Source organism: Acanthopagrus latus, chromosome 6, assembly GCF_904848185.1.
Source record: "Acanthopagrus latus isolate v.2019 chromosome 6, fAcaLat1.1, whole genome shotgun sequence".
In the NCBI taxonomy this organism is placed as follows: Eukaryota; Metazoa; Chordata; class Actinopteri; order Spariformes; family Sparidae; genus Acanthopagrus; species Acanthopagrus latus.
In genome coordinates, this window is record NC_051044.1 from 7,224,120 (window position 1) to 7,249,626 (window position 25,507).

Below are 25,507 nucleotides of genomic sequence, written 5' to 3' on the forward strand. Positions count from 1 at the left end.
GGGCCATATTGCCTCCCGATGAAGAGAGCCATGCTGTGTGTCACACAGTCAGAACAAGGTTGGCCAGGCTGCTCAGGCACAAAAAGAGGTATTTGAAGTCATTCAGCAGTCCAAGAGTTTTTTTTTATTTATTACAGCTGTGGAGTCTGGTGTAGCTTTTTCACAGTGCGGACAGACTGGCCAAAATAATAAAAGGAAAGAGCTCGAATGTAGGAAAATATAAAACACAAGAAGTAATGAAATTTACACTTTGGCTAATCCTGCATAACAGTAATCAGTAACCTCTGCTCTTTGTCTTTTGAAAACACTCCAAAGTTGTTGCTTATCCAACCACAGAAAAAATGGATGAACAATCATCTCACAGAGATTCTCCTTCTAGTTAAAAGTAGCTTCAGATCCCCTTCCACACATTCATAAAACATCTCTAACATGGGTTTTGCCAGAAAAGAAGGTATAATTACCACATTACAGTCCTTAAAATGGCATCTATTCCTTCTCCCTCATTAAAAGAATCCTGGATCTGTGATTATGTAATTATATTTCATTTCAGATGTTTAACTACTTCACAGGCACACAGGCCGTTTACTTTTTAGTGGTGCGCACTGAAGGGAGTATAAAAATGGGCAGATGCATGCTGAATATTGTCTTCCAAACCATTTGTGATGACACAAATCATGCTCGTAGGTCGGCCTCTTTCAAATGAGATTTTTAATGAGCACACAAAAATTTACACTTTCATCAATGTTTGTGAAAACAGGCTTTTACTGTCATACATCATTCTACAATGTGAAGCTCAGACATTCCACCGTAGGAACAAGAAGAAAAAACACATTTTTGACCTGAAGGGGACTTAAAGTTTCAAATTATCAATCGTCAAAATTCAGAAGACATTTAAAATCCCAGTGAACACTACCTTAAACACAAAGGTCCCTTCATGACCACACAAAGGTTGTGTACCCAGACTACAGTCAGTCAGTGAAACCTTTCAAAACCAAAAACTAAAACTAAATGATCCACCACTTTGTATACATTTGTATATGAATCCCGTAAAGGCCGTTGGCTGTGAAGGTTTTGAATGTCCGGAGGAATTAAGATGGTTAACTCTTTAGTAGACTGATTACATACCACGGATTTCTGTTCAGACATAAATTACTCACTCATGCTTCTACAGCTGCTGATTAGATGTTTGTGGGCGGAAATATTTAGGACCAAAGTGTCTAAAAAAAGTGATGTCAATCATCTGATTCGTCATGTTGCCCACCAGTTACAATATAAAATCCAGATATTAGAGGTGTTCTGTGGAGGAGATTGTGGGGTGATTATAGATGGATTTGAAAGAAGTATTATTGTGCATGTCTGCCTGTAAATCATTCTGTCTTCCATCCCTCTGATTGTTTTTTATGTAATGGTCTTCATGGTCTGCAGCAATTTCTGAAGCTGCTGATAAACACGAGGGCCGTCTGTCTGTCTCTTTGTTTGTCTTCTCACTGGGAGAAATGTGTCGGTCATACGAGGAAGACATCCAAAAAAAAAACGCCACATAGTTTGTATTTTACTTCAAGCGTGGCGACTTGCATGAAAAGCGATGGCACTCAGTGTCTTTTGTTGTCGCTTTCAGTTTTTCCAGCGGACTCAGATGCAGACTGCGAGGCCCACCATCCCTACAAACACACCCTCCATACGGCCCGGCTCGCAGACCCCCACAGCGGCTGTCTACCCGACTAACCAACCAATCATGATGACCATGGCACCCATGCCTTTCCCTTCTCCACAGGCTGCACAGTACTACATCCCACAGGTGACACACACACACACTCTCAACTCAAGATGTTGTTCTGTACCTCAGTTTATTTGTGTGAGCACATAAGTTTGAATTTATTAAAATGAGCACTGATAAAATGAAATCTGAATCACGGTTTGTCTTTGTTTCAAGTTAAGCAGAAGTATTTTAATTTCAGACCTTCTTCAGCAGATGATCAGTGATCTTTTCTCTTGTAATAAATGAATACTCAGAACATGCTTCTCAGATGCAGCTGCTACTGGTTAGATGTAACGGATTAAAGAAATAATTACCAAATTTCAGGAATTCTGCATACTTGCTTTTTTGGTAAGAAGATTGATGCCACTTTTGTGTGTTAAATACGAAGCTCCAACCTGAAATATGAAGCATATATTTGGACTCTTGATTGATAGCTTGAAGTTGTGAACAAATTGTGAGCATATATACTATCTCCATCAGATAAATGGCAAACAGAATTGTGATATCACCAGGATTGTCACAGTAACACAAGAAAAATCTCCACAGCTGACGATGACCTATATTGGAAATGTCTGTTTGCGTCTGTTTACATCAAAACCATGACAACTAATGATGTACAAGAGACTTGTAGAGGTAGATTACAACTACTTACCCTTGCAACTCTGTTCTGAGGGGCAAGGAGCCACTTAAAAACACGGGATAGGGGTAAAAACTGGAAATGGGATTGAGTCCCAGTTTTGACCGGTGTCTTGTTTTCTTCTTGCGCTGAAAAACCTCAAAGAAAAACTGTGGTTGCAGCTGTGGCTCGTTAGATTTGACGGATTAGTAGAAATGCAGCACAAACACTGGCGTGGGCATCTAAAGTCTCACAGACGATCAGTTAAAATCTCTTCAATGAAACCCAAATAAACACCGCTAATCATGTGCAGTTTTTAATTGTTTTTACAGTCACTGCCTTGTCTCGCTGATGAAGTGTTAATCTGTCTCTTTACTCGCAGTATCGTCACAGTACGCCCTACGTGGGACCTCCTCAGCAGTATTCTGTTCAGCCTCCAGGGTCTGGAACCTTCTATCCTGGTCCAGGGCCGGGGGAGTACCCTACCCCATATCGTGAGTCATTAACTGAATACAGACACGCATACAGTCATACTGTTCCCACACCCAAGACACATTTAAAATCTGATTTCACCATACAGTAGCACAATGTATCCGGCTTGTGTATCAGTGTCTTCCTGACATGTGTTTTCTCCTTATATTATTTTCAGACCCCCTCAGGTACCACCCACCTGTCTCGCCCTCTGTTCCTGCTCCCGTTCCCACAGCCGGCCCGCCCTACTACCCAGGACAGACTGTGTACCCCCCCTCACCCCCCATCATAGTGCCTACACCACAGCAACCTCCACCAGCCAAGCGTGAGAAGAAAACAGTGAGTATCTTAGTAGTTTCATGGAGGCTTGCAAAGTGAAAGTAAATGTTTTGATGGTTGTAGACAAAACAAACTCGCCTTAACGCCTGCGTAATGGCAACTTTCATCAGTTGTCACAGAAATTTAGATCGGTCTCACCTCAGAGGTAATTTGGAAGCTTTCCATCATATCGTACAATATAAAAAAGACATTTGATTATTTGCAGGCTTCAGATATTTTTGGATCTCGCCACTGTTATATTTTGCAGCATAAATATAAAAGGTCATTTGATGATTTAGACATCCCACTGTGACTATTTTTTCCCCTTTTTTATCATTAAAAACTGCCATTGTCAGTGTATAGATAAAAATCTACAGAAAATTAGAGAAATCTTCAAAAGTACATTTTAAAGAACTGACCAATACTCGTATTGCTAATTGGAGGTAATGTTTGGAGCCAATACCGACTGATGTTGGGGAATGAAAATTATAGTTATATCAGTGAGCTGTTCTCTTACCCACAGATGAATACTCAGCATGACATTATACTCCACATTAGCGTGTAATCATTCAATATAAGTTTTGTTTATTTAATTAAATAATTATTATGCGTTATTATGCCCAAAACCAATCATATGATTTTACTGAGGGTCTAATTTTTTTGTTCAAATCTGGAATACAGTGCTCACATGAGGACACATTTCAGGGCACAACAGATGTTTTATTCCAAACTTAGACTCGCGTCCTGTTGGTCTATAACTCTGCTGATGAACAACTTCCACAAAATATGGCTGCGGCTGGGTCGTTCCAAGACTGGGGCGCTTTAGTGAGGTCTGTTTTTTTGTGCCATTGTCCTCCCAGATCCGTATCCGTGACCCCAATCAGGGTGGCAGGGATATCACAGAGGAGATCATGGCAGGGGGTTCAGGGAGCAGGAATTCAACGCCTCCTGTCGGTCGCCCCTCCTCTACCCCTACACCCCCACAGGTATGGCTCTCTCAACACCCGCCGCTCACCTGTAGTAGTTACACTTGAGGTAGAGTGGCATTAAGAGCAGCTGATAAGACTACAGCATCATCCAAGTAGAGGAGAAGCATCTCATGTTGCTCGGCAGCTCTGTGCTTTAATCCTTGCTGCTCCTCCACCATGTGTGTGACAGACAGGACACGGCCTCGGTGTCCTTGGTAATTCACTCTGCCATCTTACCCTCTCATAAGAAATTCATGGTGGCTCTCTGTCCTGAACATGCCTGGAGTTTTATCGCTCAGGACTTACATTTAGAAAGGAATAATGACATATGAAAAATGTTATGTTAGTAGTTTTGTGATAAATAATCTTGAGTGTTTGTTAGTGACACCAGCTTGATTTTGTCTTATGTTCGTGAGATTTCGCAAGTCGAAAGTCCCTTAGAAGATTAAACATCCAGCCCTTTTTGCTGACATGAAATACGACATGTTTGAACGTCTATGACTTTACATCTAACCACTTGAAGCCTAATTTTTTCACAGCACTTAATCTTCTTAACAGCTGTTTTAAATACTTACTCCCTCCCTATCACTCTTTCTACTCACTCACAATCTTCTACAGTAGATGCATATGTACTGTGTGTTTCTCCTTCTCCTACTCCAGAATCCATTCAAATAATGTTGTCTATCCCTTCTGTCCTTAAAAAAAAAACAACAACATTTATTTGCATTTTAGCGCAAATGCATTGCCAAGATGTTAACAAGAGAGTGTCACTGTTATTGGCATTGCAGCTCTTATTAAGAAGGATAGAATGGAAAGCAGCAGGGCTCTTGGTCGTGATATTGAAGCTGAAACAATTGATCTAACGCCATTGGCACTTTTAAATGAATGAAACGTCCAGAGCCCAAATAAGACTGCTTTCCTGGATTCTGAAGAAGGACATCGTGACTTCTTTCTCCCTGTGTCCTTCTGTGGATGTTAACAGTGTCTTTCCTCTCTTTCTCTGTCTCTTTGTGCCCCTTTTGATTTTATTTCTTTCTATCTGCCCCCTTTTCCCTACGTCCTTTTCCTCTGCATTGCTCTGAGGCGTCTCCCTTCTCCTCCCATTCCTCCCACATTGATCTTCATCCTCTGTCTCATCCTCCATTGCTGTCTTCTTAAATCTAACCACACCCCATTGGACTCCTTATTTCTGCTTAATCCTGCATTTGGGTTTGTTTGTTTTATTTTTTTGTGTGCGTGCTTGCCTACATCTCTGTGCCTATCTCTCTGGTTTTCTGTGTTGCTAGTTTTTATGGCCGCACCCTCATTATCCTCACATTTTCTACCTCAAATCGCAGCAGCTGAGCAGCAGCCAGACTCCAGAGCAGCAGCAGCAGCAGCAGCAGCAGCAGCAGCAGCCGCAGCAGCCGCAGCAGTCGCAGCCTCCTCAGCCACAACAGGCCCATCCTGGAGGCTACACGTTGGAACCGCCACAGCCACCACAGCCCCAACAGCCACAGCAGCCGCTGACAACTGGGGCTTCAGACACCAAACCAGGGCCAGGTCTGCACCAACATCCCCTTCATTTGCTCAGAATAAAGCCACTCCTAACAAGCAGGGGTCCCACATTTAACAGTTTAACCAGTTACTGCTCTGTCATTACCTGTTACGGCAGGAAGTGCCCCCCTTATGTGGAGCCGTAACCCTGAACTGAGAGAACCTTTAATTAACAGGGACCATGAATGCAAGCAGGGCAGCGTTGTGAGATACCTCACTTGGTTTTCAGAAAACTGGTGTTACCCTGGTAACAAAAAAATTCTGTTCTCTGGCTGTGCTCAGACTGCCAACACCAACCAGATATTAGGCATATCTACAGAGTGAGTTTAGGAAGTCTGCACGGCAAAAAAAAACCACATTTGACGATGGTTTTGAAATATGAAATTCAATTTCTACAGATGCGTCTCAGTCCGGATGCTCTGGCCACTCATAATCACATTTCAAAGTGTCTTGGTGTCACCCACAACGTGACAGACAATGACAACATCAAATCCAGAATCACGGAAGTGCGTCAGAGCAGCTAAACAGAATCCATGCTGCTACTAGCAGAGCGGTGGTGGAAGAAAACAGTCCATGGACTTTAGCGATGAGACAGAATTACCATGGTCTGGATGTCTGAGAATTTTCACCAACAGTTTAAGTACCGTATCATGGTAACTGGACTCGTTTCAGTAGCAATACATTGTTGTTCACAGTGAGTGATGCCTATTTTGCTACCACAGCAAAATAAACGCAGATATGCTGGTGATGATCTGATCACATGTGAATAATATGGACACTCCATCTTAAATATCTGATATGAGCAACAAATCTGATTTGCCTGCTGTCTTAGAGCAGCATTTGAAACCTTTCACACTGTGTCACTATAGGAGACCCACTCACCAATTGCACGCTCCAGCAGGCAAGCGCTCTTTTGAGCTAGCGTACAGTTAACATGAACCCACACTCAGGAATGACTGCGCCAATGAAGTCCTCATGTCCAGGTGATAAAACCAAATAAATGTGTGAAGGGATGCCCAACACGAAGCGGGTATTCACAGAAATTCTCCTGTGGCTGCACCCCTGGTGACCTAAGCCTGCAGGCTCTGCAGTAGCTACAGACCACAACTCTCAAAATCCACCACCACCCATTGTGACACACAAGAGCGAGCCAGAGCCTTCCCTGTATGAGAAGGGGGGCCAAGATACACCAAGCTGGTCACTCTTCCTAAATCCATTAGTCCTGTCCAAATAGATGCATAAGGCTCTTACAGGACAGAGTGAATTAAGAAGCCTTTCACTCCCCTGCAAGAGGCGCTGTGTAACATCTCCAGCATGGGGTGGCTAAAAGAAGATTAGCTAACATAAATCATGGGCTTGGGCAGAACACCACCTTCCAAATATCAAGGGAAAACTGCATTATCAGAGAGGCAAGGGTCAACTTTTGAGGCGATGTGGTGGTCCAGTATCCTCACTGGCATGGCGCATGCATACGTAAAAGACTTGAAGTGTACCAGCAGTGCATCCCACCCTGGGATGGTTACCACAAATTTAGCCTTGCTGCCACCACTGTTCCCCTCAGAGGATGCTGTGGTTGCCATAGCTAGCTAAAATCCTCAATTGCTAGCAGCAGTAACAGACACACAGCTCACCTCAATGGGCTAGCTTGCTCTGTTTGGACTTGGAATCGGGGAGAACGCCCGCCTGAACCAACACAAACATTTCTTGTGAGTCCAGTCATGGGCTGGGACACCAGGAGGTGCCTCCCACAATGAGACACTGAGTGAGGTTTGAAAAAGAGGCGATTCCCAAACACTCTAAGTATCTGTTTCTTTTTTCAAGAAGAGGCTGCACACTGAAAGCTTTCACTTTCATTTCACTCACAAGTCAGAGTGTTGTGTTAGCAACTTTCCAGTAATTATCTGGAACAGGTTAGCCAACAGTACTTACACAGGAACAGGTTCCAAAGAGAACGCTATGAACTGCAGTTATCCAGTAAAACTAAAGTGACCTCCACTTTAGATACTGACATGTTTCTTTACTTTCTATTTGAACATATTGTGGCATGAAGACCAAAACAAAGTTCCTTAATTAAGATGCTTTAGAGAAACATTTACAGCTATTTAAAGAAACTGTCAAAGAATAATAGCTTTTGATGACTGAATCTTTTATCTCCTCTTCATCCTTCCAGATGATACGCCAAAACTGGAGCCAGTTGTCCAGAAGTCTTCCTCGCCTGGACTCGTGCAGCCTGAAGCCCCTGTGGAGAGACTCGAGGCCAACACTCCTGTAACCGAGCCTTGTTCTACTGTTGAACCAGAGCTTCCCTTACCTGCCTCGATGACCGCCCCCGCGACTCTCCCTCTGTCAGTGGCCAACAAAAGTGAACGTCCCTCAGCCAGGGAGTCCACTGCTTCAGCCTCGTCTCCCTCCCCCTCAGTCGGGGAGCCCAAACCTTCTTTGGCGCCACCTCAGACTCCCAACACAGACAAGCCTCTTTCAGACGCCCCACGAGCTCTGGCTGCATCGCCAGCACCGACTCCGAAGGCTTTGAACGGCCTTGCAGACTCTGTGACCGAGCTCGACGCCCCGGCTCACGAGCCTTCTCTTCTGTCCTCAGCTGCACTCCAGCCCCAGGCCTCTGCTCCTGCTTATAGAGAAGCCTCCTCCTCTGAAACTTTGCCCTCTGATGTGAGGCCAGAGGTGCCCATTGCTGCTGCGCTCGCCCCCATGGCACCTGTGGCTGTAGTGCCAGTCACCCTGACCTCAAGCCCCGCCCCAGCTCTGCCACTTATGCTCCCCCCTGGCCTTCCGCCTCTGGTGCAGGCCACAACAGAGGCCGACGAGCTAAGCAAGCCCCTAGACACTAAAGACCCCCCCAGAGTAGGGACGGAGGCACATGGAGGCATTACTGACAGCAAAACAGAGTCCCAGCAACAAGCACTCACCAGGAAGAGTCCCACTACAGGTACTATATCTGCTCATTTCAATTCTAAAATCTATCGCAGCCTCGACAAAAAATGTTTCAGCCTTTTTTTTCAGTGTGACACTCCAGCTAAAAATAAAACACTGTGTTCTGACTACATTACTTTTTTCATGGTATTATGGTTTATTAGCAAAATTAAGTGCCTCTATTGTGCACTAGGGAGTTTTATGAACACCCACATAGCACTCATTACAAATAATTTCTAATCATGCACTGTGCTGACACAGTTGGTTCCCTCACAAAGAGTAAATGCTCAACATGGTCAGAGTTACATTCTTTCAGAAAACACTGAGAATTAATGACGCATGTTTTAAATATATTTAAGGCTTTTTTTCACATTTTTGGTGTTTTTATATGCTGGGGAAAAAAGGTAGATATTTGGGGTGCTTAAGAGTCTGCAGAGCAGCACCTGACGTACAAGTCATCGGTATCGACTTTCAGCCTTTAGAACCCACACAGAGATGCAGCAAGCATGTTGAACTTTTTCCTTCTTCATTCATAGTCAGATTCAGTAAACCATTTTTAGCTCATGTGCTTTATGTTTTCCCTCTACAGATTGAGGGAGCGTTGACATACATATCACTGGTTTGCTGAGTCAGAGAAATCAGAATTAGAAATACTTTATTCGTCCTCGTGGGGAAAACTGAGTTACATCACAGTTTTGAGTTAAGATATGTGCACTAAACTTGGATTTATGACAACTCTATATACGATATTTACATTGACATAGAAGTACTGCTACAAATACAAGAGATAGATAGTGACATCTGCCTCTTACTTCACATCACAGTGAAGGGCTGCACAGTATATTGTTTCAAGATCATCAGTTTAGTCACATTGCAGCGTGGGATGTACAATGTCAAGAAAGGCAAATTAACTCAAATGGCATGGAACAACTTTGCTGCTTGATGCAAAAAGAAAACTTGCACAGTTCTCATCATCCTTCACTAACCGACAAGAGAGATGTTCGTCTGATATTAAAAGAGATGTCTGTCTTATTTTGCTTGATTTAATCAGATTAATGGGTTCTTGGGAGGTTTTTGCTCATCAGTGATGAGCGACCTTGAAAATATTTATGAAACAAAGCCAGGCCTACTTTGGTTGTTTGATAAAATGCATTCCTCTAGAAAATACCTCCAATCATACAAGAATTATTTTTTTTTTTCCCAGATAGAGCTATTCAAGTTATCTGGAGAAATAAAGCTCTGTATTTCTTCATATCTCTATATATCGCAGAAAATTTAAATATTCTAATGTCAGTTTTTTCCAATATCATGCAGCTTTAATACAGTGCATATAATATTTAATAATATTGAATTAGGTAATAATTGACAATAATTTACAGTATAAGTGCCACCGTGTGATAGAGTTACTGCATAGTTGAAGAATTGCTTAAATCAATGGTAGAATTCTTTGAATTTAATTAATTGGGTTAAATGGAAAAATTGCACAAAATTGAACTATTATGTTAGATTACAGACTAACTAATGTCACTTCTTCTAGCCCTTTAAAGTCTTTGCTGAATTCAGTCTTATCAGTTCATCATGTTCTCAGTTTATGTGAATAATGGCAGATTACGTTTATGACTAAGATGTGCTCAAAGGTACCGAATTTGAAGAACCAAAGCAGGAGACGCTTGGTTAGCCGTGTCCATCATAGCAGACCAGTTATCCATCTTTTTCCACTCTGTCAAATATTATTCGCTAATATTGTTTTATTTTGGTTTGTAATTTTCAACTTGTAAGGACTATATAGAGCTCATATCCAAGTGACTTTTATGCATTTTATAGAACTATCTGGTTTACATCATCTTGAGCATAACCACCTGCAATCCGTTGCAGGCTTGAAGATTTTAATATTTTCCAGGACTGTTTTCATAGATGTGGTCGAACAGGTTCATTACACAGACAAAAACACACATTTCTTGTTTAGACCCATTGTGGTTGTGTTGTTTGCTGACTGGCTGGGGCTGATTGCCTTTTCCTGTGTTTCTTCCCTTGCAGTGAATCAGACTGCTTCTGCTATACCAAAGACCTGGAGGAAACCAAATGAAGGGATCTCTGCTGGAGACGCACCTCAAAAGGAGGAGGAGGTAACAAACAATGTCTGAAATGGATAACTTTTTTTTTTTTGTAGTCCGTTGACAAATATCCCACCTACTTTTCAACAGTTAAGTGAGGTCTTGTCACCTTTTTTTTTTTTAAAAAAACCTTTGGTGTCTATTTAAGAATGCCCATTAGGTATCAACGATTGGGTCAGAGAGGCTGAGAGAGAAAAGAGGAAAAGGCACAATGTGGGCAATAGTTCAAGTGGAAAATGTTTCCACATGTGAGGTGGAGGAAGCAGACAGAAATGACTTGGGGGTGTTGTTATCGTCCGAGAACGACAGCGAGGAGTTATCCATCATCTTCATTGCTCTCACAGCCCACTGTATGTAAAATCAGCTCGGTCCCGCTCTCATTTCCTCTCCTTTATTGTTTTGTTCGGGGGCTTATAGCTGTGGGAGAGTTTTCACACCATCGGATACTGGTGTTATTTTACGCAGAGAGACACAATTCACACAAATCCTTAAGAAATAATACAGATAATTAAAAATAAACCTCACCACTTATATTTCAGTTCCATTTTTACACAATGTGTGTAATGAAATATAAATAAAAGTCTCAAGATTTTCATTTATATTAAAGAACATTTAGCTATACAAATGTATATGTTTTTTACAACAGTTTACAACAACAACTTTTTTTTATGGTTGTTTTAGAAAACACTTTTTGAAAAACTCCTTCCAGGTTGGAGATATTGAGCAAATCTGGACAGCAGAAAACTACGATTTTTGGAAAGGAAGATACAGACACACGCATTTATCAGTTAATGTAGCCTCACTGACAAATGTGATCTCTGTGAATGTGTAATTATATTGGAGTATTTGAATTTGTACTGTGGACAGAATGGATGCTATGTTTATATTTAGAATGAGACAAACGGACATTGAAAGTACAGTGAGGGAAACGAAGGACAAAAATAGTTTTTTGAATGTTTTACTGATAAAATAGCATTATCCAGGAGGACTCTATGAAGAGCAGTCTCGCTTCACTGCCTCGTATTTTGTTTTTTTTCTGTAGCTAAACAACCAACCAGAGTACAAAATCTATTTACTGTTAATACTGCTGCATGCCTGAGATATGAGTTTTAAGGTGTGTTAGTGTGGATGGAGATTATTTCTGAAACAGTGCTAAAATGCTTGTCTAAAAGGAGATTTAAAAATATATATATTTAACAGTTTCCAAAAAGAACCATGTATGTTTGGACTAGGCCTCTGAGAAAACAAATTAAAAATGGATAAAGAAATCATATAGAATCCTTCATAAAAGGATAAATATAACCTAAGGATAATAGTCTCTGTTATTCTGTGGAGATGGTGATAATTCACATAATACTGATTTAATGACAACAGCAGTGCTGTAGATAAAATCATACCAATATAAATGTTTGTCGATCTATGCTACCAAAGACTCGGCCTACTATCACAAGCCTTTTGTGCCTCCTATCTTTCTACTTTTCTGTCTTTTGTTTTGCGCTGAACCTTCTGTCCTTACTGCATTTCATTATCTCTCTTTCATCCCCAAGTCCTAAATCTTCATTGTGTTTTTATTCCCCCATCCCCTTTTTTTTTTTTCTACTCCTGCAGTTTTACCTTTTCTTCATGCTGCAGATGATCTCCTCACAGCTTCATAACTAATAATTATAGACAGTGTTATCTGGAGAAATGGTGATGCTGCTAGTTTTTAAATGTGATGAATTATCAGATCATTCTCTTTTTTTGTACATTAAATCCCCTCAGAGAGAACTTCACGACAGCAACCATTTATTATTTGGCTAAATGATAACAAAGCGGCACATAATGCATACTGACAAATACTGATGATCTGAAAGCTGAATCTTCCCTTCACACAGGACGAGCCCAGGCCAGTGGATCCGCCTGCTGGAGACCAGGCCCCGCAGTCAGCTCCTCTGAGAAGCAGCCCGGTGGCCCTACCACCAGTCTTCACTTCCACCTGTGCTCCACCTCCGGCCAGCAGCCCCGAGGCTGACGGGAAGCCTACTGCACCGGAGGAGAACGGTGAGGCTGAGATAGAGCCCATGAGGAACGGGGCAGGCCACACTTCGGAGACTGAGAGCAGCGACAGTGGAGCAACTCCCGGAGACAAGGAGAACTCCACAGGTGCTCCGCAGGACATGGAAGGTTAGAGAGACAGATGTTAAAAGCTACTTTAGAAAAAAAAGATAAATATTTTATCTCTATAACAACGCTATAATCGCTCTTTTTCTTGTTTCTTTCCCTCTCTAATTGTGCTTGGTGGTCCAGACCTGGCCGAGTCCAGTGGGAAGCGTCAGTATGACAGGGACTTCCTGTTGGGCTTCCAGTTCATGCCCGCCTGTGTACAGAAGCCTGAGGGGCTCCCGCCCATCAGCGATGTGGTGCTGGACAAGGTGAGTGAGCCTGTTTTGAACTGCAGAGCTAACTGTACCTCACGCCATATTGATATACTTTAAAGATTATTGAACTTAAATGTACAATCAGTAGAATTTGTCCGAGCTGTTCCTCAAAACCCCACAAAGATAGGCAGGTTTAGTGTCTGATTTCCAGGTCTGCAAATACAAACAGTTTGGGTTGGTAAAGTGTCTCGAGCACAACAACATACTGGGAAAATGAGAAGATGCAGGCAGCTGCAGGATCTCTGTAGATACGAGACACTAACGTTTGTATTTCCTTACGTTCCACCTCTGCACTTTTACTTGAAAAATGACTGAAACAATTATTAGACGATCAAAATGCTTTGCAAGTAATTTTCTCTCAGTTGACTCAATTAATTGACTAATTATTGCAGCTCCAAGAACAAAGTGCCAAACATTTTGTTGTTTCAGCTTCTTGAATTGAATTAAATTTTTTGTGTGTGTATATATATATATATATATATATATATATATATATATATATATATATATATATATATATATCTATATATATATATATATATATATATATATATATATTTTTTTTTTTTTTTTTTTTTTTTTTTTTATTTTATTTTACGAGCCATTTACAAATCTCACCTCAGGCTCTTAGACATGGTGACGGCCATCATTTATCTTTCTCTGAAATTTTAAAGACTGTTTGTTTGGTAAAGCTATTAATTGATGGATTATATGAATTATTAATGAAAACAGTCATTAGTTGAAGCCCTAGTTTTGGAGAGAGCTCCTCATGAAACAGGTTTTCCTTAGCTCACAGCAACAGGCGTGTTTCACACACTGGATCAAAGATAAACCACAGAGAGTTTGGTTCATTCCTCAGATCCACACATACGTATGGGTGGAGCATATGGTCCGGCTGAAATGCTGTTTTGATTAAAATCACATTGCTATTATGTCACACTTGGCAGTGTTGAGAGTATGTGCCCCTCCCCCATCTCACCCAAAAGAACAAGCAGACCGGCGAACAGTTGATGTACAATCCCTTAGTCTCATTTTCTCTGAGGGGGAAAGTGAAATCTCTCTGGAAAAGAGTCTAGAGGAAGTCAAGGACAGCTGAAAGACAAAGAGCTGGATTTGTTCTTCTCTCCTCCCCCACAACTATCTCCCTCTCTCCTGCGTGCCTTTCCTCCTTCCTTCCTTGCTTCCTTCCTTCCTTCCACATCTGGTTCTGACTTCTCTCACTGAAAGACTGAGCGGCCCGCTGAACCCGCCAAGCACAATTTATCACCAGAACAGTAAAAATACATAAACCAGAACCTGCTAACATTGGATGACTGTGATTTACAGCGGGTCACCTTAAAGGGACCACTGGGTTAGAAATGCACACATAGGCACAGACAGACTCAGCAGGATGACTCCTTTCACCCTATTGCCACGATTATTATTGGATCACTGCTCCCCCTGCTGTTCACCTCAATTTGTGTGTCTGTGGGTGTGTTCAATAATGTGCTGTGTATGTTGTGTGTCTTACAGATAAACCAAAACAAGTTGCCATCTCGGGTGGTGGATACCAGGGCGATTTCCAGAGGACCTGATTTCACACCTGCTTTTGCAGATTTTGGCAGGCAGATGACTGGAGGAAGAGGAGCTGCAGTGAGTCACACATGAGCACACACACACACACACAAACGTGCACGCTCAAGCTGCCACAATCATTCATAAAATCACACACAGTCCTCCTGTTCTCACTTTCCATTTCTGTTCAACACCGTTCTCCACGTTTACCCCCCTGAACTAAAACCAGAAACTGTGGGCTTGTTTTTTTTTATCCTGCACCTCTATGGAACAGCACGACTGTGTTTAGAAGTAGAGAAAACTCATAAATGTTAATCTAGGGCTGTACGGCAACTTTATTTTGTAGGAATCTACATTTAATGCATTTTTCCAAGTGCCCTTTAATAGGAAAGAAATACGGGCTCCACATGCTGTACATGTTGGATAATTGACACTTTTGTTGCCATTATAACTACCTTATTTGTCCTCTCGTCCTAGCTGCTTGATAACTTGCCACTTTTAAGTGTATATTGACACTACACCTCTGTCAAAATCTTCATTATAGTTTGGGGATTAAAGGATTTTTTCATTTTAGGTTCTTGGTTCCAGTTGGTTTCAGGCGACGTCTTTAAATGTTCAGTGGCTGATTCAACTTCAGTATACCATTCTAAAGTACAATGCGGCTCTGTTTCACAGCTATCAGAGTCGAGATTTGTTGGATCAGAATTAAGCTACTCAGGTGCTGCAGCACATTAAAGTGTATCTGCTCTTGTAGATGCTGCAGAGTCACTGTTATGACTCTGCTCAAGTAGAATAGATTGCATATTTCACAACATAATGAGCAGAGCAGATATACATTATAGTGTTGCTTTGTTTTATGTTTTTGATTATATTTTGTTGTTTTTCATTACAAATAGCCACTTAAACTGTAATGGCCAATGTGTTTTTGTAACTTGTTACAGGAAAATGTGTGCAGCCTGCAACAGGAATATTGACATGTTGTATATTCTTATATTCACAGCTTATGAACATTGGGGCACGACGGCCTCCGCCCAGGAAGATCATCATGAATGTGTCGGTGAATGATGACATTCAGCTGAAAAAATCTGAGAATGCCTGGAAACCTGGCTTGAAGAGGGAGGTTCCTGCAGAGGATCCTGAGATACAAAAAACACAGGTAGGGCCAAGTAATCTTATATATAAGCACACAGACACACATACTCTTCAGTGTGAAAGTGAAAGAAATCTTTAAACTTCAACCTAATATATCACCCAAACAACCATATTCTTACATAAAGCCTTCTCGGCCCAGGACCACATACTTACCTTTATACTTACTGGCAATGCTTGATAAGGAAAAAGATGATTTTTCCCAAAACTCTCTCTTAAATTTGGTTAAAAATAATCTTGAAAAGATTTTATAAAGCATTAAATCTTCGTGTCTCATACCTGTTGACCCCCTGCAGCTATGAGGAAAAATATGCATTATATAAAATGGGAAAAGAAAATTGAATCTTTATCAAAAACGACCTATAATAGCCAGCCTTATAACAGACTAAATTTTTAATGCTGTGTCCCGTTAAAATGACTGTCTCCCCTCAGGATCTCTTCAGGAAGGTGCGCAGCATCCTGAACAAGCTGACGCCTCAGAAGTTCCACCAGCTGATGAAGCAGGTGACGGACCTGACCATCGACACAGAAGAGCGGCTCAAAGGGGTCATCGACCTGGTCTTTGAGAAGGCCATCGATGAGCCCAGCTTCTCTGTGGCCTACGGAAACATGTGCCGCTGCCTCGCCACGGTCGGTGTATCAACTTGACGATGCATGTTTGTGTTTCTAGTGTTGTTAATGGTTTAAATTATTTGACTGATCTGCAAATTAATTATCTCACCTGGACTATGGACATTGGCCTGAAAAACACGACGTGGCAACAATAACTGATGTTCTGCATTGAACATGAAACATATACAGGCTGTTCTGAGATCTGCGCAGCCTGTTAGTACAAAACATCTCATACAGTGTCAATAAATTGTTAAACTGAACTACTGTTATACAGGAAGTGACCTGGCTGGCGGTAGTGTGGTTTTGAGACTTTAAATTATTATTTATTATTTTCACGAGAGAGATTAGAATAGCAGCTTCCACTTTAGGTTCTTTATCACCCTGACGGCATTTAACGTACAGCTGAGAGTTGCTTGGTAGCTTTATTGAGCTTACTGTAGTCTGTAACTGAGCCATTTCACACAAACCCAGGGAAACGTTTCTCAGCGCGGTGCTGGGTCCAAAAAACTGAAGACACAACCCCAAAAATGAAACCATCTTGGTTTGCCTGTGACTTCCAGTCAGTCAGCCAGTAAAAAATGTGTATATATAATTCACTGCGAATCAGCTCTGTGAACAGTCCAAATACATTTTGTGTTCAATGTAGCCTGAGTGTTGGTAATATTTTCTGAATACCGCAGACTGTATGTGTTTGCCTCTAAATGTACAGTCACCTCGCTAAATGTTTAATTTGCAAACAGATCGATGGATTTAGAATCTCGTTTTTTTTCTGACTTGCAAAGAGAAATTCTAAGATGTTTATACCCGACTTATATCTTCAGTAGTGGGAAATAAAAACAAGGCCGTCTGTAAAGCATGCATACAAATTTTAGTGCTTTAGATAATCCACACATGGAAATGTAAATGCTTCTGAGTCTTATGGCCCCAGCTGAGTCATGCTAAATATTCCTAAGGGTTTGGTTCCTCACTTTACTTGTCTTTATACTTCTGTTTCTTAACTGTATATTCTATGTGTACTATTCACATACAGCTCAAAGTGCCCATGACTGACAAACCCAACACCACAGTGAACTTTCGCAAGCTGCTGCTAAACCGTTGTCAGAAGGAGTTTGAGAAAGACAAGGTGGACGACGTGGTGTTCGAGAGGAAGCAGAAAGAGCTGGACTCTGCTGCATCGGTACGTGATCAATGAATTAGTGTGATGACGGATTTCAGAATGAGTTAAACGTCAAGGCCAAGTATTTGATTCCCGTTTCCTTGGTTCTCCTCAGACGACAGAGCGTGACAGGATGCAGGAAGAGCTGGAGGACGCCAAGGACAAGGCCCGGCGGCGTTCCATCGGCAACATCAAGTTCATCGGCGAGCTCTTCAAGCTCAAGATGTTGACGGAGGCCATCATGCATGACTGTGTCGTCAAGCTGCTGAAGAACCACGATGAGGAGTCTTTGGAGTGCCTGTGCAGGCTGCTCACCACCATCGGCAAGGACCTCGACTTTGAGAAGGCCAAGGTGAGGCGGAGAAGAATTTATTACATGAACCAGAGTGGTTAATACATTCTAGGTTGTTTTTTTGTTGGTGTCATGTTTTTTTGTGATTTGAACATATTCATTGGGAGCTTTAGAGGTGTTGGTAGTTGGATTTGTTGATTTTTTTGACAGAGCCAGGCTAACCACTTGTCCCTGTTTCCAGTCTTTATGCTTAAGCTAAGCTAACTGACTGCTAACTGGAGCTTCATGAATACCACACGGATTTGAAAGTGGTCTCAGCAAGAAAGCCAATAAGTGTATTTCACACAACATCAAACGATTCCTTTAATTCATGTAGCTTCATGTGGAAAAGGCTACAGAGTTGTGAATTCCAAAGAGACTGCAGTGGCTCTGACAGCCTTCAGAATAAGCGTCTGAAGCTGTGTAGGTTGGTTAATGAAGGATATAAATCTTTTAATTAATGTGTGTAAAGGGGTCAAAAACAGTGTGTTGTCACAGATCGCAGATAAAGCGGAAAAATATTCAGCAAACTGAAATGCTGTTGGTGCTTTAGCAGTTTTTTTGCAACTGAAATTAGTTTATTAGTTCAATGTTATTATTATTATAGACTGTTGAGTGTAATTGATGATGTGGCTGCAACTTGCTGTGCCAAACAAAGTTGTTCATGAGACATTTTGAAGCTCCCGGGGGGTCAAACCATGAACAGGCTGATTTTCTTTGTCACTTGCTGTAATAAAAACTTTTTTGACAAGGGAATCATGTAATTCTGGCTGGTACTGGTGTTAAGCAACATAGCCTGTAGCCAGTTGCAGGTACTGATATTTTTTTGTTCTTGTTTTATTGTATTTTTGCTGTTGTTTATTCCACTTTTGTGCCAGGGGAAAAAAAACATATCCATATCATAAAATAATCGAAATGTTTGAAAGTCATTCAGCTCTTCATTACACTGTTTTTGAAAGAGCACACATTCAATCGCATACATTTTTGAGTCAAACTTTGATTTAACCTTCTTTCACCTTTAAAAAAAAAAAGAGAATTTATCTAAAAGGTAACTGCTTCCAAAACCTTGTTTGTGTGTATGCAACAACATACTAAATGATCGGAATTTTTCAGTACTTGCGTAGCCTTTCAAACCGAAGACGGGGACATTGTGAGTCAGAAGCTCATGAATGTGCCGCACAAAATTGATGTGAGCTCATGTGACACAGAAGATAAACATCTCACTTGCAGAAGGTGAATATCAGCTGATACTATGTTTGGGCAATAAATCAGCGCATGCTTGATTTAGACGGTGTTTGCAGTGATGAAGTCATGAGGCCAACTGTTTGTCCTTTTGACGTCAGTACAGTTGGTCGGTATGCTTCTGCTAGCGGAGGTGATTCTTATCAGCAGCAACGCAGTTTGGAGTGACATGAATGAGGAGCTTCTGGTTGGATTTGATCCCAAACCAGCTGGGTGACATTGAGAGGTGGAGGGCAAACAGTTTATGTAGGTTATGAGTGAAACAGGAATATCCCCACAGTGTGACCGCAGCTTCGTTGTGTCCGACTAGCTCTCCTCTCGACATCAGTGACTCTCAGCTAAACACAGCCAGAGTCACCACATGCTTGGAGAGACATAACTGACCCAGAGGCCTCTCTGATCTCTCTCTGCTACGCTTCGGATGTGTGGTTTGATCCTCATCATGTACCAGTCACCCTGGAAAGCCCTCTGAACTGTGTTTCCTTTTCCGGTTGCTACTAAAGGATATTTAGTAACACAGTTTTTGTACATTGAATCCAACAGAATGTGGTGATAAATCATCCACTTCATCCTTCGGATGAGTTTCATCTTGTTTAATGTGGTAATTTTTCCAAACATGGTCGTTTTAATGTCGGGCCATTACACTGAATTGGATATGTTCTTTCTGGGCTATTACAATTTTTGTACTGCTCTCTCTGAAAGATGTTCCTATTTAATTTTCAGCGGTCAGAACAGCTCCTGCTCAAAGTAATAAACTGAAATAATGTTGAAATCCCTGACACCTAGTGCATCGAATAGAGCGACTTAGAATTTAACCTTCATGTCTCAAATTAACCTTCTCACCGGCTCTCTTTCCTCAGCCTCGGATGGATCAGTATTTCAATCAGATGGAAAAAATCGTCAAGGAGAGGAAGACGTCATCTCGGATACGGTTCATGTTGCAGGACGTCATAGACCTGAGATTGGTGAGTGTTTGGTCTTAGGAAGTCCAAAGTCTTTCCATCGTGTTCAGGCTAGCTCTGTCTCAAGATTAATCCTCCCACAGAGGTTTATTTCAGATCTATATGACCTTCTGGATAATGATGGTGGATATTGTGCTTATATTCTGCTAAATGGATCTACCACTGCTCTCTTTATGGAATTTTAAACACATTTGGGTGAAATATCTATGAGAAAATACGCTGAAGAATGGTGGCAACACATGATTAAAGTTTTCACAGAGACACTACAACTCAGACATTAATTTGTAGTAAAAGCATTTAGAACATGTTTGACAGCAGAATTGTCACCATTATGCATTTTAAGATGTATAGGTTCATCCCATACAGCTTTACGCCGTTTTTACTGCCTGTGCTTCTTGACACCAGCCTGAGTTAATGATCGAGCTTTTAGGCTCGAAACCAAAAATCTGCAAACTGATCAGTCCTCTCCCCTGGCTTCACCTCTGAGAAGTCTAATCAATCTCTAATTACTGCATTTAAAAAGCTCAGATGAGTGTTTAGAGAAATTTCACACCGCCTCCCTCTTGTAAATGTGATTGCTACATTCACTATGAGCTCGCCAGCATTTTCGACAACCTGACAGTCCCGTAAACTGTCGCTGATGATCTTCACATCACAGTTCAACATCATGACTCAAGATTTTCTTTTGGCTGAAGACAACCTTTTTTCACTGTGTTTTGGAAATTATATAAATTGTTAAAAAAAAAAAAAAAAAAAGAATGAATTAAGACACATTCCCTTTTGATTCCTGCTCAATTTTCTGTGTGGGGAAAAATAAGTCCTTCACAGGTTTTTGGCATCAGGGCAACTTTTTTTTATTAACCCTGAGTCTGAACACAGTGTGGAAGCAGAATAAATGGCACTTAAACGCTGTTTAAATCAGAACTGGTTCTCACTTCATGTCCCTAATTACAACATTAGGATATTTACCCTCTGTAACAGAATGTGTTGCTCTATTGGGAAACAGTGCCACTCCTGCAATGAGTGTCAGATACATGAGATTGTTTGAATCCAAGCCCATGTTTCAGCGTATTGCTGCTGGTGTTTTCACTTGCAATTATTGTTTAACAGACATTTCAACAAGCACTGTTGTCATCTTACTTTGAAATGAAGCCACGCTGTCAGACTCGTTTCTTCTTCTCCACTGTGACTCTTTTCTCTGCCATGATGTCATTGTTTTATCACATGCAACCGTCAGAAAACCATGATGGCGTCAATATAAGGACTTGATGAGTTCTGAGGCAGTTCTAGTTCCATTTAAATATGTCAACACCTGCTGATATATTGGCCATTTAGCTTAAAGCCTTACCAGGCCTGGGGGCTCAATTTATGCTTCAGGTAGACATATAAACATCACATATGATGCATTTGTTCTCCTCACGTAACAGTATTTATCTGTATTGTCCCAGTTAAATAAGCTAACAATGTGGGGCACATGAACGTATCCTCGGCACAGCAGTTGCAAAAACAAACATGAAGAGGAACACACAGGAATACACAAACAAGAAGCAAATGACTTTATCATGACAGGAGTTATGTCAGGTGTTACTGATAGAGAGACATCTGCATTTATTAAAGTGTGATTGTCTGCTACAGTAACTCTTACCTAACACAAGCTGTTTGAGTCAATGTCATCGTCTCCTGCAAGATGCTGGAACCATCCCGCTGTGCTGCGCTGCTCAAAATCAAATTTGAAATTGAAATGAGCAAGGCTACAGAGGCAGAGCAAGGATCCACTTTGTTTAAAAACAAAACCTCCAGATTCAGCATCACAGAGCTGCACAAGTATTAACAGCTGAAGGGTTGACAAATCTGTCAACACATCTGTCTTTTAGTTATGATCATTTGGAAATTCACCAGCCTTTTCCTCTGTGCTTGACAACCAATTACATCTGAAGTGTTTCTCATTATTCTTTCAGCACAACTGGGTGTCCAGGAGAGCCGACCAGGGCCCGAAGACCATCGAGCAGATCCACAAGGAGGCGAAGATTGAAGAGCAGGAGGAGCAAAGAAAAGTGCACCAGCAGCTGCTCTCCAAGGACAGCAAGAGACGGCCAGGTCAGGCCTGCAGTCTAAATCCTCTTTAAGGCTTAGAGACACATCGACACAGCCACAGTGACTCAGGAAGCCTGCGTGCATACAGGCACACTTCCTGTCCCTATAGCCTGCAGAGACGCTATTGTGCCAAACAGCAGACAGGAAGCCCCCGACTCCCTCCCGTCTGTTAGCTGACCTATAATATTTCATCATGTAAAGCAGAAACAGTCAAAAATGTCACCACTGAATGAAAATAGTTTGATTTCCAGTTTGTTTGACCTGTCGATGTGTTTCTTTGGCCTCATAGATTCAAGAGATCAGAGAGATCAGAGAGATCAAAGAGAACAGCGCGTGCAGAGAGAAGAGACCTGGAACACTGTGCCCATGACCAAGAACAGCAGGACCATCGACCCCACCAAGATCCCAAAGATCTCCAAGGTGAGACACGCAGCTACGACTAAATACCAATTTCCCCTTTCAACTTAAGCCAAATTCACACTTTGGTTGGTCTTTGGTTATAATTGCAGAGGTAGATTGTGATCATAACCACGTCTATACCGTTGAAAGTAAAAATTCTCCTGCAAATTACATTACCATATGTGCCATTACCATATTTCACAGATGCCATGTTATGATATTAGTCCCATGTGAATCGACATATTGGCTTGTATATTTAAAAAAAAAAAAATCTTTTATATTGATGTTCAAAGTGAGTGACAGAGAAGGTTAGGAGCAATAAAAGGTTGTCACATTTAAGTGCAGCCACACATTGTCCTATACTTGATCTAAATCAGCTGCAAATGTGAATTTATGCTTGTAACACATGCAGAAATCAACATCAAGGACAGAGGGTCCACTTCTGAAACATCAGTATAACACAGAGCGTTGATCATATCATGGAACAAGCAGACGTGTGCATTTAATTTCAAAATATCATCAGGTCTCCTGGTAACACTAATCGCGTGTGAAGAGGGCTTAAGGCTGCTTTCACACCTGTAGGTTGGTTCAGGTGGACCACACAAGGGGAGGAAATTGATACATGTTGTTTTGATCTGGTTTGTGTTGACACGGACGTTTGAACTGAATGTAAGACACAACACACCTCTTAATTAGGCAGGTCACAGTCAGCAGATAGACCGGACAGGAGTGAAGTTTTCCAATCTACCGTTGTAAAATCTTGTGGTTGGTCCATACTGCAGAATCTGTTTGATTTATATATTCAACTGCCACCCTCACCAAGTGATCGATTAATCGACACCAATCGATTAATAATGGTTGTGGCTGGTACTGAGTACGAACTGGTTGCGGCTCTGAATGCTTTACAAGGGTTAAATTAAATAATACATCAAATACACAGATGAATTAAAAGTTGTTGTGATTGAAAACTGACCGAGGATCCACATTAGACCAAAAACAACCTGAGAGGCTTTGTTGCAGCGGTTTGAGTCTGTGATGATTCTCCAGTCTGTTGCGTCTGCACTGTTATTTAGTTAAACGTTTGAGGTTGTTACTCATGTCGTTACACGTCGGTCTCACCGTCATTAAGTGCTTTCCCTCATCAGTCACTAACTCTTTCACCTCACTGCCGGTCGTTGCTCTTTCTGTAGAAAAGTTTCTGTACAAAGCAGATTATTGTTTACACATCACCGAGAGGAATCCTGTGGCTCATGATGTTTACACTGTCTCTGCCCTCATCTGATCTACATTATTGTGGTTTATGTTCAGTAGTACACAGTCCACCTGCTGGATCTACGAGGTACTGCTTTGAGAAGAAAAAAAAACAACTTTATTTTTTGAGGTGCTCCACTTGCATGAGGAATTCTGCCATGTTCTCAGTGCAGAACGCCCATTTTACTGGGATTAATCATGCAATATATTACATGTGATGTAGTCTATTCTGGCACTGTGTTCTTGCAGCTTGTTCTTAAATTCTTCTTGTTCCGCAGCCTCAGATGGATGAGAAGATCCAGTTGGGCCCTCGGGCTCAAGTCACGTGGGTGAAGGGCAGCAGTGGAGGAGCCAAGGCCAGTGACTCAGGTAAGAATACACATATTAACCGACCCAGCGTGACCACAGTGGGTCGGAAACACTGCACGAGCGAAAAAATTGTTCATCAGCCAAGTGCGTTTCATCTCGTGTTTTCTCATGAAAACATCAGAGTGACTCAGAGGTGAAGAATGATTCTTCCAAACTTATTTCTTTATCCCTCACCTCTCTGAAAACTCAAAATTTGAGTACAAACAAATATGAACTTCTTTGAAATAATCTCTGTAGTTCCAAGTAGATGTACAACCGTGACACATTACGTCATCTGTGCGTTTTTGACAGGCCAGGTGTTGCAGTCAGATTGTAGCTGCAGCTGGTCTAAATGTCACAGAGTTCTTGGATCAGTATGCCAAAAATGTTGATGGCTGTCCCAAACGACCACTCTCGAAGGCGGGGACAAAATGTGTCTGCCAAAGAAAGGGACAAGACTTCATAACTGAGGGATGACGGTGCAAAACTTTGTGACAGTGACAGAAATAGTTTCATAATAAAATGAAAAAACAGACAGAGAGAGGTTAAAACCAACCTGACACAACTGACCAGTTGCTTTGTGAAGTGGAATTCAATGTTGGATTCTTTTCCTCCTTACATATTATATCTGACTGATACTTTTTAAGTTTACCAGCTGTTCAGATGGACCAAAAGTTATATTCCTGTCTCATATTTTGTCTCTATGGCAGAGCTATCACGGACAGCCGGCCTTAATCGTTACTCTGCGCTTCAGTCTACACCTTCACCTCAGCCCTCCACCACTCCTCCACAGAACCCAGACTTTGACGCCAGGAGAACTCTGGGAAGGTAAAAAACTACACCTGGCTCACATTTAGAGTTTCTATTCAATCGTTTAATCTCTGATTCTCTGATAGATAATCTCTCGCATAGAGGAACATCCTGGTCAACTTACTTGTTTTTTTTCCTCCCAGCAGTCGTAGCAGTAGTGGGAGGGAACGCAGTGAGAAGCCACTGATCTCTGCCCCTCCATCATCACGACCCGGGCCGTTCATCAGGGGAGGGAGTTCGAAGGAGCTGCTGGAGAGTCAAACCCCCGATGAGCCCCGAAGAGACCGGGAGCGAGAGGGAGCCGAGCCTCGAAGACCGAGTGTCACCGAGGAGAAAACGGAGCCGGAGCGCAGCAGAGTCAGGGAGCCTGGTGAGGAAGACAGTGCAGCACAACACAGGACATACAGGAAAATGATATACAAAAAGCCGATTCAGCCGCATTATTTATGAAACCCCAAGTTAGAGGCAT

General features: G+C 41.7%; 1 protein-coding gene and 1 long non-coding RNA gene across 14 annotated transcripts in view; one reads left to right on the forward strand and one right to left on the reverse strand.

The window, feature by feature from the left end:
- Positions 1-25,507, forward strand: part of eif4g3a (eukaryotic translation initiation factor 4 gamma, 3a) — a 58,567-nt gene that overhangs the window by 25,917 nt on the left and 7,143 nt on the right. For 8 of the 13 annotated variants that reach the window (XM_037100194.1, XM_037100198.1, XM_037100187.1 and 5 more), the window contains 20 exons: positions 1,619-1,798; positions 2,758-2,869; positions 3,025-3,185; positions 4,016-4,150; positions 5,470-5,674; positions 7,839-8,615; positions 10,637-10,725; positions 12,588-12,876; positions 13,000-13,124; positions 14,643-14,762; positions 15,685-15,840; positions 16,266-16,463; positions 17,476-17,622; positions 17,717-17,953; positions 20,035-20,139; positions 22,095-22,233; positions 22,520-22,650; positions 24,159-24,249; positions 24,939-25,056; positions 25,182-25,408. In XM_037100194.1, coding sequence (XP_036956089.1) covers positions 1,619-1,798; positions 2,758-2,869; positions 3,025-3,185; positions 4,016-4,150; positions 5,470-5,674; positions 7,839-8,615; positions 10,637-10,725; positions 12,588-12,876; positions 13,000-13,124; positions 14,643-14,762; positions 15,685-15,840; positions 16,266-16,463; positions 17,476-17,622; positions 17,717-17,953; positions 20,035-20,139; positions 22,095-22,233; positions 22,520-22,650; positions 24,159-24,249; positions 24,939-25,056; positions 25,182-25,408 — 3,742 coding nt within the window. The remainder of the gene's footprint in view (positions 1-1,618; positions 1,799-2,757; positions 2,870-3,024; positions 3,186-4,015; positions 4,151-5,469; positions 5,675-7,838; positions 8,616-10,636; positions 10,726-12,587; positions 12,877-12,999; positions 13,125-14,642; positions 14,763-15,684; positions 15,841-16,265; positions 16,464-17,475; positions 17,623-17,716; positions 17,954-20,034; positions 20,140-22,094; positions 22,234-22,519; positions 22,651-24,158; positions 24,250-24,938; positions 25,057-25,181; positions 25,409-25,507) is intronic. The other 5 variants (XM_037100190.1, XM_037100199.1, XM_037100189.1 and 2 more) reach the window with 4 other exon arrangements.
- Positions 24,391-25,301, reverse strand: LOC119020692. Its single transcript, XR_005075398.1, has 2 exons — positions 25,163-25,301; positions 24,391-24,665 (listed from the first exon to the last, which is right to left on the reverse strand). It is a non-coding gene; the product is annotated as an uncharacterized LOC119020692 (long non-coding RNA).